Below are 17921 nucleotides of genomic sequence, written 5' to 3'. Positions count from 1 at the left end.
TTTTCACACCCCTTACTGTGAGATCACTCTTGTTCCAATGCAAAGCTGCAGAGGAAAATCTAAAGATTGGGAGTTTGGAGGGACAGCAAAACCTTGGAGCTTGATGTGATTGAATGATGGGAACAGAAATGTCTCATTTTCAATTGAAGGACAGAGCCAATCACCTTCAGCTGACACTCTGATGCTTGTGACGTTGCACAGTGAAGTGTGAATCTAGGACCTGCTTCCCCCAAAACAATACTTCCAATACCAGCAGGCATCTGTTTAAGTTAGTTCCTGTGATGTGCTGAACTGTGTCCACAACACTTTTTCTCTGGTAACATACAGTGTGGTTATTCAACACACTTAATGCTTTCTATAGACAGAGTAAAAATTGGTGAGGGTTGGCAGGGATATGCCAAACTTTTTGTTTAGCCTCCTGAGGAAGGAGAGGCACAGGTCAGCTTTCTTGACCATGGGTGTCTCCTTGGTTGGACCAGGACACGCTATTGTTGATGTCCACACCTGGGAACCGACTCAACCTTAACACTGTTGACGTAGAGAGAAGCATGTGCCCCACCTCCCCTTTCTGAAGTCAATGACCAGCTCTTCTGTTTTGCTGCATATGAGGGAAAAGTTGTAGTCATGACATCATGTCACTAAGCTCTCTCTCTCCTTCCTGTATTCCAACTTATTATTATATGACCTTGCAAAGGTGATGGGGGGGTGAAGGAATGTCCAGTACTGGTAACTGATATTTGTTTTTCTAACTCCAGGGTGTGAATCAGATGTGAAGAGGCTACAGAGTGAGTAAACGTGCTTGTGAACCTTCAATGTCCCTCAGTGGTGGGAGGCGGGTGGTTAATAAGCAATCGACTGGCCCCTGGTCCTAATAACTATCTCAGCCCTCAGTGCTAGAAACTGCAAAGCGAGAGGCCCTGGGGTGGATGTTGTGCAGGGTGACTGAGGGGAGGCCCAGTTGAAATATGATTCTATTCAAAGATTTTAAATAGTTAGCTTTATTTGTCACATGTACATCAAAACATATAGTGAAATGCAATGACCAACACAGCTGAGGATGGTACTGTGGGCAGCCCACAGATGTCGCCATGCTTCCGGTGCCAATGTAGCGTAACCACAGCATAAACGCAGGAAATTCTGCAGCTGCTGGGAACCTGCAGCAACACAGAAAAACTCAGCAAAATAATTTACTTCTGTTGATTGTTTACAACTGTTTACTGCAACATAGAACAGTACTGTACTGCACAGTACAACACCTTTGGCCCACCTTTTAACCTACTCTGAGATCACCCTCCCCCCCCCCCCGCTACATAGCCGTCCATGTTTCTATCATCCATGTGCCTATCCAAGAGTCTGAAATGTCCCTGAAACTTTGCAGGGACACAAAACTGGTCAATATTTAACAGCTAGCCACTACCTTGCAAACAATTTTTGAACATAGCAAAAATAGCAAGGTAGTGTTGTGTGTGTGTGTGTTTATGTATGTGTGCGTATATATATATATATGTGTATATATGTATATGTGTGTATATATATATATATATATATATATATATAGTGTTTTTTGACTAGTTTTGTGTCCGTGAAGTTTCATGATGTTAGAGGTTTGTTGAGCGTGTAGCTGTGTGAAGGGATGGTGGGGGCGTGCAGGACACACTCCTCACTCCAAGCATTGTGGTTCTGTCACCACAGAGATAAGTGGAATTGTGTTGCACTATTTAGAGGAGGTTTACAGTGAAGGGCCATCTCACTGATCCTTGCTCAGCAGCCCCTCCCCAACCCCACCACGGTACTGCTCTCCTGCTGATCTGAGTGCTAACATCTCTCTCTCTCTCGGTGGCCTGCAGCTTGCCCCAGCCCTCGCTGGGATCACGCCTTGTGCCTCAGTGACCCAAACACAGCCATTCTCATTGGTGGAGAGGGACCTCAGAATCGCTGCAGTAAGGATGGCCTGTGGAGACTAGAGATTGGTAGGTGTGGTCACCCTGGCAAAGAATGTTAGATTAGAATCAGAGAAAGTTATTCTGTCGAAGATATTCAGCCCATCAGGCAAAAATGGGTCAGGTTAATTCTACCTCCCAGCTCACAGTCCCAAAGTCCTGTATGTCATGGCTCTTCAAAGTCATGGAATCATAGAGCAGTACAGCACAGATACAGGCCCATCAGCCCACCCAGCCCATGCCAACCATGGTGCCCACCCAGCTAAGCCCAACTTCCTGCATTCTGTCCATATCTCTCCAAGTGCTCCATAAATGATACTATTGTACCTGTCTCAACGACTTCCTCTGGAAGCTCATTCCATAGACTCACCAGTCTCTGCATAAAAATATTGTCCCCCTGGTGCCCTTCAAGTCTTTCCCTCCTAAATCTATGTCCCCCTAGGTTTGGACTCCTCTGTCCTGGAGAAATGACCATTATCATTCACCTCGCCTCTCATAATTCTAAACATTTCTATAAGGTCGCCCATTGTTCTATGTTCCAAGGAATAAAAACCCAACCTGGCCAAACTCTCCCTATAACTCAGCCTGTCCAGTCTCCAGTTTAATCACTTTTTATTCCTATAACAGGGTGACTAAAACTGTACACAGTACTCTGTGTGGCCTCATCAACAGCTTGGATAACTGCAACATGGTATCCTAACTCCTGTACTTGTTCCCTGACTGATGAAGGCTAATGTGCTAAACATCTTTTTCACCTTCCTGTGTTAGGGGCATCCCTGGTACATTCTAAATGTGGCCTTGGCTTCTGTCTTTGCCTCCCTGAGTTCAAAATCCTGGCTGTTTTTTGAGAGAAACCATTTCTACAGCTTCCACAGATTTGCACAGAACTGAAGCCCTCATCACTGTCCTCTCTACCCTGTCCGGGCCGCAGTTTTACATAGAACATAGACATCTACAACACATTACAGGCCCTTCGGCCCACAATGTTGTGCTGACCATGTAACCTACTCTAGAAACTACCTAGAATTTCCCTGCCGCATAGCCCTCTATTTTTCTAAGCTCTGAAAAGGCCTTATCGTAACCACCACCAGTGCACCCACCACTCTCTGTATGGAAAAACCTACCCCTGACATCCACTCTGTACTTACTTCTAAGCATCTTACAACCATGTCCCCTCGTGTGAGCCATTTCAGCCCTGGGGAAAAAGTCTTTGGCTATCCACGTGATCAATGCCTCTCATCATCTTATATGCCCTCTATCAAGTCACCTCTCATCCTCCGTCACTCCAAGAAGAAAAGGCCACATTCACTTAACCTATTTTCATAAAGCATGCTCCCCAAACCAGGCAACGTCTGTGTAAATCTCATCTGCACTCTTTCTGTACTATCCATATCCTTCCTGTAGTGAGGTGACCAGAACTGAACACAGTGCTCCAAGTGGGATCTGACCAAGGTCTTGTATAGCTCTGACATTACCGCACAACTCTTGAACTCAATCCCACAATTGATGAAGGCCAACACACCATACTCATTCTTAACAACACTGTCAACCTGTGCAGCAACTTTTTGAGTGCTCTATGGACATGGACTCCAAGATCTCTCAGATCCTTCACACTGCCAAGACTCTTGCCATTAATATTGTATCCTGCCTTCAAATTTGACCTTCCAAAATGAACCACTTCACACTTGACTGGGTTGAACTCCATGTGCTACTTCTCAGCCCAGTTCTGCATCCTATCGATATCCTGCTGTAAACTCTGACACCCCTCCAGACTATCCACAACATCCTCAACCTTTGTGTCATCAGAAAATTTACTAACCCACCCTTCTACTCCTTCATTCAGATCATTTATTAAAATCACAAAGAGGAGGGTCCCAGAACAGATCCCTGCAGAACACCACTGCTCACCGACTTCCAGGCAGAATATGAACCATCTACAACCACTCTTTGCCTTCTGTGGCAAGCCTATTCTTAATCCACCTTGGATCCTCCTTGGATCCCATGCCTCCTTACTTTCTGAATGAGCATGGGGAACCTCATCAAATGCCTTACTGAAATCCATATACACTACATCCACTGCTCTACCTTCATCAATGTGTTTTGTTACATCTTCAAAGTATTCAATCAGGTTCGTAAGACACGAACTGCCTTTGACAATGCCATGCTGACTATCCCAAATCAGATTATGTCTCTCCAAATACTCATAAATCCTGCCTCTCAGGATCTTCTCCAACAACTTGCCGACCACTGAAGTAAAACTCACTGGTCTATAATTTCCTGGGTTATTTCTACTCCCTTTTTTGAACAAGGGAACAACATTTGCAATCCTCCACTCTAGTGCTTCTCCCGTCCCTATTGATGATGCAAAGATCATCACCAGAGGCTCAGCAATCTCCTCCCTTGCTTCCCACAGTGGCCTGGGGTATACCTCTTCTGGTCCCGGTGACTTATCTAACTTAATGCTTTTCAAAAGCTCCAGCACATCCTCTTTCTTAATGTCTATATGCTCAAGTGTTTCAGACCACTAAGTCATCCCCACAATTACCAAGGTCCTTTTTCCTGGTGAATACTGAAGCAAAGTATTTATTAAGTATCTCCGCAACCTCCTCCAACTCGGTACACACGTTTCCACTATTGCACCTTATTCTCACACGGCTCATCCTCTTGCTCTTCACATACTTGTAGAATGCCTTGGAGTATTCCTTAATCCTGCTCGCCAAAGCGTTTTCATGGCCCCTTCTGACTCTCCCAATTTCATTCTTAAGCTCCTTCCTAGCAACTTTGTAATTTTCTAGAGCTCTAACAGTACCCAGTTTCTTAAACCTTTCTTAAGCTTTTCTTCTTAACTAGATTTTCTACATCCTTTGTACACCATGGTTCTTTTACCCTGCCATCCTTTCCCTGCCTCAATGGAACATACCTATGCAGAATGCCATGCAAATATTTCCTGAACATTTGCCACATGTCTGCCGTGTATTTCCCTGAGAACATCTGCTCCCAATTTATGCTCCCAAGTTCCTACCTAATAGCATCATATTTCCCCCTACCCCAATTAAATGTTTTTCCAACTTGTCTGCTCCTACCCCTCTCTGGTGCTATAGTAAAGGAGGTAGAGTTGTGATCACTACCTCCAAAATGCTCTCCCACTGAGAGACCTGACACCTGACCAGGTTCACTTACCAATACCACATCAAGTACAGCCTCTCTGGTTGGCTTATCTACATATTGGGTCAGGAAACCTTCCTGAATATACCTAACAAACTCCACTCTATCCAAACCCCTCGCTCTAAGGAGATGCTAGTCAGCTACTCTGCCTCGCACTACTCCATCGACCGCTCCACTAGGCAGTGTCTCCCTTTTATCCTGGAACCTTCTCTGCAGCCTCGCGTGAGCTACTGCATCTGCACACTTCTCCCAGACCATATCCTAGTGGAATCTCCCCTCCGTCTCCCTTGTTCCAAAGGACTATTTACAACCTGGGCAGCCTTCAGCCTTGGTGACATCTCCAAGCATGTGGGCCAAGAACTGGCAAGTGGGACTAAGCTGAGCAGAGGGCTGAAAGGCCCCTTATTTGCCATCTGAATGAAGTTTCCTGTCATCCTTCACGAGGCTGTCACTGCTTTCAGGTGTGTGTACTGAACACCTGGGTGGTTGCCTCACAGATCCCTGAGAAAATATCAACTTATCTCTTCAAAACCTTGCTGCTCCTCCACCCCATACCTTAATTCACCAAGACCAGATGCTGGTCTTTTCCATCAATACCAGCCTCTGAGAAATGAATGAGGCACACAGTTCCAGAGAACCTGTTCACCACTGCACCACTTTGAATATCATTAATAAACCATTCACATTGGAATTGGAGGAATGCAGAGGAGAGATATGGTGGAGGAGGTGGGGAAATGAAGGGAAGTGCCCGAAACATCGACTGTTTAATTTACTCCAAAGAAAATCGGGCTATTGTTTTCCATGGATTTTATGAGTGTAAATGACCCGTAATTTTCGACCTTCTGGGCAGATAATGGTGACATCTTCTGGTTTCCCCTGGAAACAACCTCAACACTAACCATCCCCGTCCCACAAAGTGTGTGTGGGCACTCAGCCACCTATGACCCTGATGCCAACCGTATTTACATATTTGGAGGGAAGAATGATGCTAAATGTTTCAACAATGTCTACATCCTGGACACCTTGACCTGGAAATGGTCCTTCATGGTTGTGAGTAAGGACAGCTGTTGAAATTTGGGACCTGGAGTGGGAGGCTGCTTATCACTGGGGCCTGTAGCCTGGCAACGGCGAGGCCATTCTCTTCGGCAACTGGCCCAACCAATCCAGTGTCCCCTTCACCATCAGGTTTGATTGTCTGACAGGGCTGGAGATCTGGTTTGGAGAGGCCAAGGCATGTAACAAGAATTTGCTGGAGTGGACTGGGAAGGTAAAAACAGAAATTGAGACTGTGTGGAGGATGCACCTTATTGGTAACTGGGATTTAATTTAATTTTGTATATTACTTATTGTAATTTATAGTTTTTATTGATGTGTATTGCAATATTCTGCTGCTGCAAAACGACAAATTTCATGACCTATGCCAGTGATATTGATCAGTCAGGTGTGAGGTGCCCTCAAGGCTGCCTTCTTGCCACAGGTGTGCCTCATTCCCCACACCTCCAGCTTGGGAATTACTCGAGCTGTCTTCAGGTTCACCTGTGGATCCAAGATCAAGCGAGTCAGATAGGTCACAATGTACAAGTCCCTGGACAATGGGAGCAATAATGCCCAATGTAGCCCTCATCATGACCACCTTCGTGTGTAGCTACATCATGCTGTCTGAGGAACCTAAATATGCACGCACCAAGTATCACGATGTGCATGTGCTAGGGTTCTGTCTGTCCCCCATGCTGCAAAGCGCGTTCTGGCCCTTTTGACTCGCAATGTCCCAGTCAGCTGGATGTTGCCACACTCCATGGAAAAGTTCTTCTGGACTAACACCTTTTACCACACCCATCTGGGTGGGAGTGGTCGACACAGGATATTCTGCAGACACTGCAGGAGATGGACTCGATGGACACAGCGGGGTGGTTTCCTGAGCGAACTCAGGAAATCTGCAAAATACTTCTCTGCCAGACCTCACCGACAGGCATCAAGACATTGCCTGGTGGTGAGAGGGACATTCCCAGTCAGATCCTTTCTGCATGCCCAGGAACTGGAGCCCACTGCCTCATGAGGCTGTTTCCCTGTTCAGTGTGGCATGCCTGTTCTGTGTCTCAACTCCACCTGCCTGGTTTTGTAGCCCACAGTCCATTAGAAACTGAATGTAAGTTTATTTACACAGAGAGTGGTAAGTGCTCAGAATGTGCTGCCAGGGATGCTGGTACAGACAGATACAATAGGGGCATTTAAGAGACGCTTAGATAGGCTATGTGGGAGGCAAGGGTTAAACTGATCCTAGAGCAGGTTAAAAGTTCAGCACAACATTGTGGGCTGAAGGGCCTGAAGTGTGCTGTAGTATGAACGTGTATAATATTGTAAAGGATGGGGAGAGGTGGATGGAATGAAAGGAAGTGTCTGATAGAATGGTGACTGAATGATTAAAGAGCGGGTGATTAATTAAAGACTCATCCATCTCGGTTGCGTAATTTTCGACTGACCTGTTCACCCCTCCCACCAGCCTGATGGATTTGGGGATGGGAGTGTCAGGGTGGCTTGGTAGTATAGAGTTACACTTTACAGTTCCAGCAATCATCGGCCCAGGTTCAATTCCTGCCGCTGTCTGTAAGGAGTTTGAATGTTCTCCTCGTGACTGTATGGGTTCTTCCAAAGACATACGGTTAGAGTTAATAAGTACAGGCAAGCTATGTCAGTGCCAGAGGCATGGTGATACTCGCGAGCTGCCTAAGCACATCCTCAAACTGCACTGGTCACTGACACAAACAAGTTTTACTGTTTTGATGTACATAAAGCTCATTTCTCTTTCTCTCCCTCTGCCTCCCCGCTGCAGGGAAAGGGGAAGGTGCCATCCCTGGCCTATCACAGTGCCGTTGTCTTCCAGCGGGAGCTCTTCATCTTTGGTGGCCTCCTCTTCCGGTCCCCCCAGGGGGGACAGGTCTACAGCAACACCCTCTACATCTTCAATCCTGAGCATGAGATCTGGTACCAGCCCATCGTGGTGGGGGAGAGGCCACTTCCTCGCTGTGGGTAAGTGGCTCATGGAGCTGTTGGAACTGACCAGAGGAGGACAGCTGGCCAATGGGTTTATTATTGTCACATGTACTGATGTACAGCAGAAAACTGATGGAGATGGAGACCACATTTCATTCTCAAGATGATTAGACTCTGCAATGCCAGCACATCCTTTCAAACAGAATTGTTCACAATACTCTAATACTCTGACCAATGCTTCATAAAGCCTCAGCATTACATCCTTGTTTTTATATTCTAATCCTCTTGAAATGAATGCTAACATTGCATTTGCCTTCCTTGCCACTGCAAGTTAACCTTTAGGGAGTCCTGTACTAGGGCTTCCAAGTGCTTTTGCACCTCTGATTTCTCAATTTACTCCCTGTTTAGAAACTAGTCTACATTTTTATTCCTTCTACCAAAGTGCATGACCATACACTTTCCTACACTGTACTGCATCTTCTTTACTCATTCTCCTAATCTGTCCAAGTCCATCTGTGGAATGCTCTGCCTCAGAAGGCAGTGGAGGCCAATTCTCTGGATGCTTTCAAGAAAGAGTTAGAGCTCTTAATGATAGCGGAGTGAAGGGATATGGGGAGAAGGCAGGAACGGGGTACTGATTGTGGATGATCAGCCATGATCACAGTGAATGGCGGTGCTGGCTTGTAGGGCTGAATGGCCTACTCCTGCACCTATTATCCTTCTGCAGACTCCCTGCTTTCTCAACACCACCTGCCCCTTCACCTATATTTGTATCATCCACAAGCAGGAGAGGGAGAGAGAAGAGGTGAAGGAAGGTGAGCTGCCTGGGCATTCACCACAGCCTCACTGAGTACCCCCTGTCAAACAGCTGGCCTCTGCTCCTCCCGTCTTGGCACTGTAGCTTTAGCCCGTCAGCCCCTCAACACCACAACTCTCTGACTCTCTATCTCTCCACCCGCAGTCACTCTGCCACGCTCCTGAGAGATAAACTGATCATTTTCGGTGGAAACCGGAGCTGCGTGTTCCTGAACGACCTGCACGTACTGGATCTGGGTGAGGAGACAGTGTGGGGTCAGTATGGGGGCTGTTGAGTGTGAACAACCTGCACATACTGGATCTGGGTGAGGAGACAGTGTGGGGTCAGTATGGGGGCTGTTGAGTGTGAATGATCTGCACGTACTGGATCTGAGTGAGGAGACAGTGTGGGGTCAGTATGGGGGCTGAGTGTGAACGACCTGCATGTACTGGATCTGGGTGAAGAGATGGTGTGGGGTCAGTATAGGGGCTGTTGACTGTGAATGATCTGCACGTACTGGATCTGGGTGAAGAGATGGTGTGGGGTCAGTATGAGGGGTGCCTGTGACCAGTGATAGAAATTGCCCAGCACTCAGTTCACCCTGTTACTGGAAGAGTGGGGGGGAGGGGGGTGCAGAATGCTTTGGAGCAGGAGCAGAAGAATATGTGCATCAGAAGTGAGCTTTCTGTGGCCATTTTTTTTTTTGAAAAAGCATCAAAGTTAAAATAATTAACAAAGGATGATGAGACCTGAAGAAAGGGGTTTTTCTTCAAAGATACAGCTATTATCAAAGCGTGTATCAAAGACAACTCTGAAAATTGTCTTCTCCAGATAGCCAGGAAACAAAGAAGGAACATGAAACTCATTCAGAGAGGAACCCCCCCCCAACTGTACAGAAAAGAATGGCATCCCAATAATCAACCCCCCATAACTCCTTACTCCCCCCACACACAAAAGAACAGGAAGATCGACCCCCCCCCCAAAAAAAAGCCTCATCCCCGCACAAAAAACTAACAGAACTCTAACAGAAAATCAACCCTGGACACATTTCCCTCGCAAAGCAAAATGGAAAAGGAATGGTGACTTTTTAAAAAAAAACCCGGAATATAAAAACCTTAAGTCTGAAATAGTCCACAGTCCATAAACGCAGAACTATGGTACCATCCTATGATATCACAGGCATTCATGGAAAGAGAGGGACACCACACGAGGCAGAGCGGCCTACCCCCCTGCCACAGTGAACCACACAACGATCGGCCGCTCTCAGACTCCTCCAGCAGTGATCAAAAGGCACTGAAGCTCTCGCTGACCTTCTGCATTCGCCTCGATGTCTCAGGTCTTGTGCAGAGCTTTTCTCCAGGGTGGAAATGGCTAGTACCAGGGAGCATAATTTTGAGGTGATTAGAGGAAAGTATACGGGGGGTGTTGAAGGTAAGTTTTTTGTTTTACATAGAGTATGGAACATACTGCCAGCAGCTGTGGTAAAGGCAGGTACATTAGAGGTAGTTAAGAAATTCTTAAATAAGCAGATGGATGAAAGAAAAATCAACCACTATGTGGGAGGGAAGGGTTCAAAGTACATTTATCATCAAAGTATGTATACTATACAGACCCTTCGTCCGTTAGTCCTGACGAAGGGTCTTGGCCCGAAACGTCGATTGTACCTCTTCCTAGAGATGCTGCCTGGCCTGCTGCGTTCATCAGCAACTTTGATGTGTGTTGCTTGAATTTCCAGCATCTGCAGAATTCCTCGTGTTTGTGTATACTATACTATATACAACTTTAAGATTCATCTCCTTGCAGGCAGCTGCATAAATGAAGAAACCCAATAGAACTCATTGGAAAAAGACCATCAAGCACCCAATATGCATAGAAAAGAAACAAATTGTGCAAACAATAAAACAAAATAACACTCAGAACTAAAATTTACAAAAGTGAATCCACAACCACGAAGCCAGTTCATTGCTGCAGCCGGTCAAGAGTCCATTAATTGCAGCCGCGGCCTCAATTCTGTGCAGAGATAAGCAAATCTCCCTGGAGCAGTGAGCTGAATATCTGCCCCTCCTTGACTCCGGCCCCAACACACCCGGAGCAGTGAGCTGAACCTCTGCCCCTCCCTCGATTCCGGCCCCAACACCCCCGGAGCAGTGAGCTGAACCTCCTGGAGCAGTGAGCTGAATGTCTGCCCCTCCTCGACTCCGGCCCCGACACTCCCGGAGCAGTGAGCTGAACCTCCTGGAGCAGTGAGCTGAACGTCTGCCCCTCCCTCGACTCCGGCCCCGACACTCCAATCTGGCCTGGTACTTATATCGACCAAACATCAGCTCGATCCTCGCTCCCGGGCCCTGCCCCTTTGACTTGGCCCATACCTGCCACGCTGCGACCTTACTGCACCTCGCGACTCCAGTTCACACCACAAAAATGCCAGGTCATACAGGCAGTTCAAAAGCACAGCGCTGAAAAGGAAGTTACAAGCTATCGATTGTAGTGATCGTTATCCAGGAAAAGTGTGATTAGTACAGCAGTTTGTAGTTTTGTTTGCTGCCGGTAAGGCATCGCTGCATCTCACTAGCGTCATCTTAAACCATATCCTAGAGTGATCTTAGAGCACGCTAAAAGGTCGGCAAAACATTGTGGGTGAAGGACCCGTACTGTGTTGTATTGTTCTGAATATGTGTAGTTCATTAACTAAACATTGTCAGGGTGGGGAAGACACTGGAATGTTCCAGAAAGGAACTGATGTAGATTGATGTCAGAATAGCCTCGCAGTCTGCTGATTCTAACTCCTGTCCATTTCCCCTAGGTTTCATGGAGTATGTGAACGTACAAATCCCAGGTCCTCCTCCTCCACGATGGTAGGTCTTCCCCTCGGGGAACGAGGGTCTGTGTAAACCACAGGGTTCAACAAATGGAGAGGAATGGTGCTGGTCAGGGAGCTTGATCTCCTCGTCCAGGTGAAGCAGTGGCTAGCCGGTTACTGTGGAGTGAGGAAGTACTGACTCCAGCAACCCAGGAGAAGGCACTGGATGTGTGTGGCCTCTATTGCCAGTTACACTGCTGGCATTTAGGGCAGCAATGAAGGTCCTCTATCTCTGGCGGTGTCCAGGGCTTCCTTCATCATGTCAGTAGCTCGATTTCCACTACTGTCGGTCATGCAAGTCCCAGAGCACACTAAGGAATACCATCGCTCTCAGATGTAGAAGGATTCTTCATTGCTGTTTCCGTAACAGTTTTGTTTTACCAGTCAGGGTTGTTAGCCCTGAGCTGAACCTCGAACCTGGAGGACCAGTGGCCCACTCTTAGTCTGGCCTCTACCCTTTGACCTGTTTGGCATGGGTGACCCAAGAAAGAGCCAAAACATAAAGCCCTGACTCCAGCCGATATAGCTCTCCAGGTCATTGAGGCTTGCAAGCCTCCAAAACTTGTGGTCGTCTTGGAGCTCGTGTGTGTGGTAGGACAGTGTAAAGAGAATTTTACATAGTACAGCACAAGAGTAGGATCTTTGGCTCACCATATCTGTGCTAACCATGATGCCAGTTTAAACTAATGCCATGTGCTTGGGTTCATCTGTCTGTCTAAATTCCTCCTAAATAATTCTATTGTATCTGCTTTCACCATCTCCCCTGCAGAGTGTTTCAGACTCCCACAACTCAGTACAAAAGAAAAATGAAAGCTTGCCTTGCAAATCCCCCTTAAACTTCCCCTCGCACCATAAACTAAAGCCCTCTAAACAGTCAAAGTTTTGGGCCAAGACCCTTCCTCAGGACTGGAAAGGGGGCCAACAACAAAATAAGGATAAGGTGAGGGGAAAGGAGTACAGGCTGACAAGCCTGGATAAGCACTTGGTCAAAGAGTTGGACAGCAGGAGAAACCACAGGCGGAGCAGTGAGAGAGGGTCTCACTGAACTGTCAAAGAGGAGATTTAACCTCCTTCAGGCTAAGCATACCACACAGTTCATTGTGACGAAGGCCCGTCACTAACTACAGACGGCACATGGCGCACTCGATAAAACACTCATCCCCAGCAGTAATGGTGACTGGGTCTGAAACAGAGCTGCTGCATGGAGATGTCTCAAATAGAGGCAGCAACAACCTGCGCAGGTGTGCTGATGGTGGAGGATACCATCTTTAATTGGATAATTGAGTTGATTAGCTTTTAGTTGGTCTAGGGGGAGGGGCTTAGCAGTTGTAAGCCTCAGGTTACCAAGGCTTTGGGGTTAGTTTTCTTTGGTGTTTAGTCTGAGGGTGGCTATATATATTTTTTTTCCCCAATTTTTGTCTTGTTTTGAGGTTAATAAAAGCACTCAATTTATTTTTGCAACTCAAGCCATCTGGTTATTTTTCTTAAACAATTGACCCACAGTTTTTTGTGACATCATAGATCACTAAATGTTGCAGCTCAAGTTGATCAGGTGGTTAAGAAGACACGTGGTGTTTTAGCATTTCACTAGTTGCAGGATTGAGTTTAAGAGCTGGGAGGTTAATGTCACAGACCACACTTGGAATATTGTGTCCAGTTCTGCTTGCTCATTCTTGGCAGGGTGTGGAGGCTTTAGAGAGAATGCAAATGAGATTTACCAGGATAAGAAAACTTGTCATATGAGGATAGGTCGAGTAAGCTAGAGTTTTTCTCTTTAGAACAAAGGAGGATGAGAGGTGACTTGATAGTGGTGTAACAAGATGATAAGAGGCATAGATAGAGTGGACAGCTAAAGACTTTTTCCTCAGAGTGGAAATAGCTAATATGAGGGGGCATACTTTTAAGGTGACTGGAGGAGAGTATGGGGAGAGGGGTTTATGTCAGAGGTAGATATTTTTAGAGAGAGTGGTGAATGCATCGAACACCTGACAGGGTGGTGGGCAGAGGCAGATACATTAGGGGTATTTAAAATAATTTTTAAAAAGGCGATGTAGAAGGGAAGGGTTGGATTGATCTTGGAGTAGGTTAAAAGATCCGTGCAACTTCATGGGCAAAAGGGTACTGTGCTGTTCTACGACAGTGCATATGGAGCTAAGGTCTGTGTCTAGGATTATGTAATGTGGTGGGAGAGATGGTTGACTAGGACAAAACCAAAGTCATTAGAAAACCAAATAGGTACGTATTACAATGGAGATTAAACTCTATGGAAGCTGCTGGTAAAGCCTTCAGTAATTTCTCTTTGGTTCCTTCAGAAATTCAACATAACTTCCAAAAAAAGTGTAATATAAATGGAATTTTGTCTTGTTTTAGTCGCCACGCTGCTGTGCCTGTGAATGAGAACAAGATTCTGATAAGCGGTGGATACAATCTGACTGGGGCCCTGCACGACGCGTTTATCTTCAACCTAGGTAGGTGGAATCTTGTCTGTGTAACTATGAAGCAGTTATTTCTCATCCTGCCTTGAGGGGAAGGCACTGGATAGGAGTCATTCTGGCCCTCTTTCCCTCAGCTGATTTCCCTGGCATCCTGGTGTTGCTCGAGACTCAGAATTACAGTCCATTGTCCCTTGGCCATTTCCCTTGCATGATTTCGGTATAACACAGGGTTATAATCTCTAATAAGAGCTAAGGAACCAATGGTTCAATTATTTTATTAACTGAGGCCATACCTAGACCATAAGACATGGGAGCAGAATTAGGCCATTCAGCCCATTGAGTCTGTTCCACCATTCCATCTTGGCTGATCCCAGAACACACTCAAACCCCATACACCTGCCTTCTCGCCATATCCTTTGATGCCCTGACCTTTCAGGAAGCTCAATTTTCACTTGAAATATACACATGGACTTGGCCTCCAGTTCAGTCTGTGGCAAAGCATTCCACAGACTCACTAATCTCTGGTTTAAAAAAAAAAATCCCTCCTTACCTCTAAAAGGTCCCCCCTCAATTTTGAGGCTGTGCCCTCTAGTTCTGGATACCCCCACCATAGCAAGCATCCTCTCCACATCCTCCTTATCTAGTCCTTTCAACATTCGGTAGGTCTCAATGAGAACTCCCTACATTCTTCTAAATTCCATTGGGTACAGGCCCAAAGCTGCCAAATTCTTCTCATATGTTAACCCCTTCGTTCCTAGAATCATCCTTGTGAACCTCCTCTGGACCCTCTTCAATGACAACACATCCTTTCTGAGATATGAGGCCCAAAACTGTTGCCAATACTCCAAGTGTGGCCTGACCAGTGTCTTATAAAGCATCAGCATTATCTCCTTGGTTTTATATTCTATTTCCCTTGAAATAAATGCTAACATTGCATTTGCCTTCTTTACCACAGACTCAACCTGTAAATTAACCTTCTAGGGATCTTGCACAAGGACTCCAAAGTCCCTCTGCACCTCTGATGTTTGAACCTTCTCCCTATTTAGATAACAGTCCGTACTATTGTTCCTTTTACTAAAATGCATTATCGTACATTTCCCAACACTTCCATCTGCCACTTTTTTGCCCATTCTTCCAATTTGTCTAAGTCCTGCTGCAATCGTATTGTTTCCTCAGCACCACCTACCCCTCCACCTATCTTCATATCACCGGCACACTTTGCTACGAATTCATTATCCAAATCATTGACAAAAAATGTGAAAAGTAGCGGCCCCAATACTGACCCCTGAGGAACACCATTAGTCACTGGCAGCCAAACAGAGAAGGCCCCCTTTATTCCTACTCGCCACCTCCTGACTGTCAACCATTCCTCTGTCCCTACCAGTATCTTTCCTGTAACGCCATAGGATTTTATCTTGTTAAGCAACCTAGTGTGGCACCTTATCAAATGCCTTCTGAAAATCCAAGTAAAAGCTTGAAATACTGTGTACAGATTTGGTGAAGAAAGATGTAATTAAACTGGAAAGAATGCAGGAAAGATTCACTAGGTCGTTGCATGGCCTTGAGGATCTGAGTTACAAGGAGAGGTTGCGTAGAGCAGGACTTTATTCATTGGAGTGCAGAAGATTGAGGGTGACCTGATAGACATATATAAGATCATGATGGGCATAAACAGGTGAACGCACATAGTCTTTTCCCAGGGAGTGAATGCTGAAAGCAACAGGGCATAGATTTAAGATGTGAGCTAAGAGATTCAATGGGTACATTAGGGGCAATTTCTTCACACAAAGGGTGTGCATACTTGGAATATTTATTATATTAATTAGCAACATTTAAAAACCATTTAGATAAGTACATGGATAGGAGAGATTTGGAGGACTATGGGCCAGTTGTGGGTAGGGTGGACTAGTTTGCTGGACATGGACAAGTCGGGCTGAAGGGGCTGTTTCTAAGCTGTAGCTCTCTGACTCTATTACTCTTGCCCTCCTCTTCCTCCCCTTGTCCCCCATCTAGTTTCCATGGTAATGATTCCTTATCCCTTATCGGGCCCTTTCTTTCACTAAATACATGCTGGGAAAACTCCACTTCCATTCCTTCCACAGTTACCATGTTAGTGGGGCAGATCCTATAATCTGCTGCCCCAGTGGAAGAACAAGGAGACCATTCAGCCCCTCTTGTTTGTTCTTATTCAGCGGCACCATGGCAGGACTTATTACTGCATAGTCAGCTGATCTTACAACGAGCCCCAAGTGCCCACCAGGCTCTGATACCGTGCAAACATAGGAATGAGGAGCAGGAGGAAGCTACTGGTCGTCTGGAGCCAGTCCCACTGTTCAGCAACATTGTGACTAATCTGACTGTAACCTCAAATTCACATTCCTGTCTTCCCCCGGTAATTAATCACCCCCTCATCCGTCAAAAGCCTATCTTCCTCTGCCTTATTTAAAGACAAGTTCTGTTGCCCTTTGAGGTCAAAATCCTCAGAAAATGTCACCTTGCTTTGTCTTATCTGGCCTTGCCTTCTGTTTATACAGTGACACCTAGTTCTGGGTTCTCTGCAAGGAGGAAACCCCTTCTATCCAGTACATCCAGTCTGTTGACCCCTCAGTATTTCAATCAATAGAGGTACTGTATATAAAATGAGGAAGGGTACAGACAGGGTAAATGCAAGCAGGCTTTTTCCACTGAGGATGGGTGACACCAAGACTGGAAGTCACAGGTTAAGGGTGAAAGGTGAAATTTTAAGGGCAACCCGAGGGTGAGCTTCCTCATTCAGTGGGTGGTGCGAGTGTGGAACGAGCTGTCAGTGGAAATGTTGGATGCAACATTTAAGAGCGTTGACAAACATTCGACATTTGTCCCTCCTGGCACTTGTCCCTGCAAGCAGCCAATGTGCTACACCTGCCCATTCACCTCCTCCCACAACTCCGTTCAATGGCCCCGAACAGTCCTTCCAGGTGAGGCAACACTCCACCTGTGAATCTGCTGGGGCCGTCTGTTGTGTCTGACACTCCCAATGCGGCATCCTCTACATTTGGTAAGGGCTATCATGAATTGGAGGACTGCTTCGTTGCTAACCTCCTCTCCATCTGCCTAAAGTGGCCAAATATTTTAATTCTGATTCCCATTCCAACATGCTGGTCCATGGCCTCCTCTTGTATCACGATGAGACCACCCTGGGGGTGGAGGAGCATCACCTTGTATTCCATCTAGGTAGCCTCCAACCTGATAGCATGAATGTGGATTTCTCCTTCTGGTTTAAAAAAAAATATTTCCCTCCCTGTCCCCTCTGCATCTGTCCCCCACTGATTTTTTACCTCTTCTCATCTGACTATCACCTCCCTCTGATGCCCCTCATCCTTCCCTTTCTCCTGTAGTCCACTCTCCTCTCCTATCAGATCCCTTCCTCTCCAGCCCTTTATCTTTCCTACCCACCCAGCTATCCTTTCTCCCCCTCACCCCACCTTTTTATTCTGACGTCTTCTCCCTTCCTTTTCAGTCCTGAAAAAGGGTCTCGGCCTGAAACATCGACTGTTTCTTCATTTCCTTAGATGCTGCCTGACTTGCTGAGTTCCTCCAACATTTTGTGTGTTGCTTTGGAGTTCCAGCATCTGCAGAATTTCTTGTGTTTGCATTGAGAGAAGTTTGGATAAATACACTGATGGGAGAGGTATGGAGACCCATGGTTCAGATGCTTGTAGATGGGACTAGACAGGATTAGATGGGCCAAAGGG

The 17921-nt window shown here is 46.2% G+C and overlaps 1 protein-coding gene across 4 annotated transcripts in view; it reads left to right on the top strand.

Annotated features, from left to right (window-relative positions):
* Nucleotides 1-17921, top strand: part of zgc:163014 (uncharacterized protein LOC100038766 homolog) — a 52029-nt gene that overhangs the window by 16011 nt on the left and 18097 nt on the right. For 3 of the 4 annotated variants that reach the window (XM_063045752.1, XM_063045745.1, XM_063045725.1), the window contains 7 exons: nucleotides 756-785; nucleotides 1848-1970; nucleotides 5956-6155; nucleotides 7936-8132; nucleotides 9058-9149; nucleotides 11696-11747; nucleotides 14123-14220. In XM_063045752.1, coding sequence (XP_062901822.1) covers nucleotides 756-785; nucleotides 1848-1970; nucleotides 5956-6155; nucleotides 7936-8132; nucleotides 9058-9149; nucleotides 11696-11747; nucleotides 14123-14220 — 792 coding nt within the window. The remainder of the gene's footprint in view (nucleotides 1-755; nucleotides 786-1847; nucleotides 1971-5955; nucleotides 6156-7935; nucleotides 8133-9057; nucleotides 9150-11695; nucleotides 11748-14122; nucleotides 14221-17921) is intronic. The other variant, XM_063045735.1, reaches the window with a different exon arrangement.

Source organism: Mobula hypostoma, chromosome 1, assembly GCF_963921235.1.
Source record: "Mobula hypostoma chromosome 1, sMobHyp1.1, whole genome shotgun sequence".
Lineage (NCBI taxonomy): Eukaryota > Metazoa > Chordata > Chondrichthyes > Myliobatiformes > Myliobatidae > Mobula > Mobula hypostoma.
This window is presented reverse-complemented; position numbering and strand designations above follow the sequence as displayed.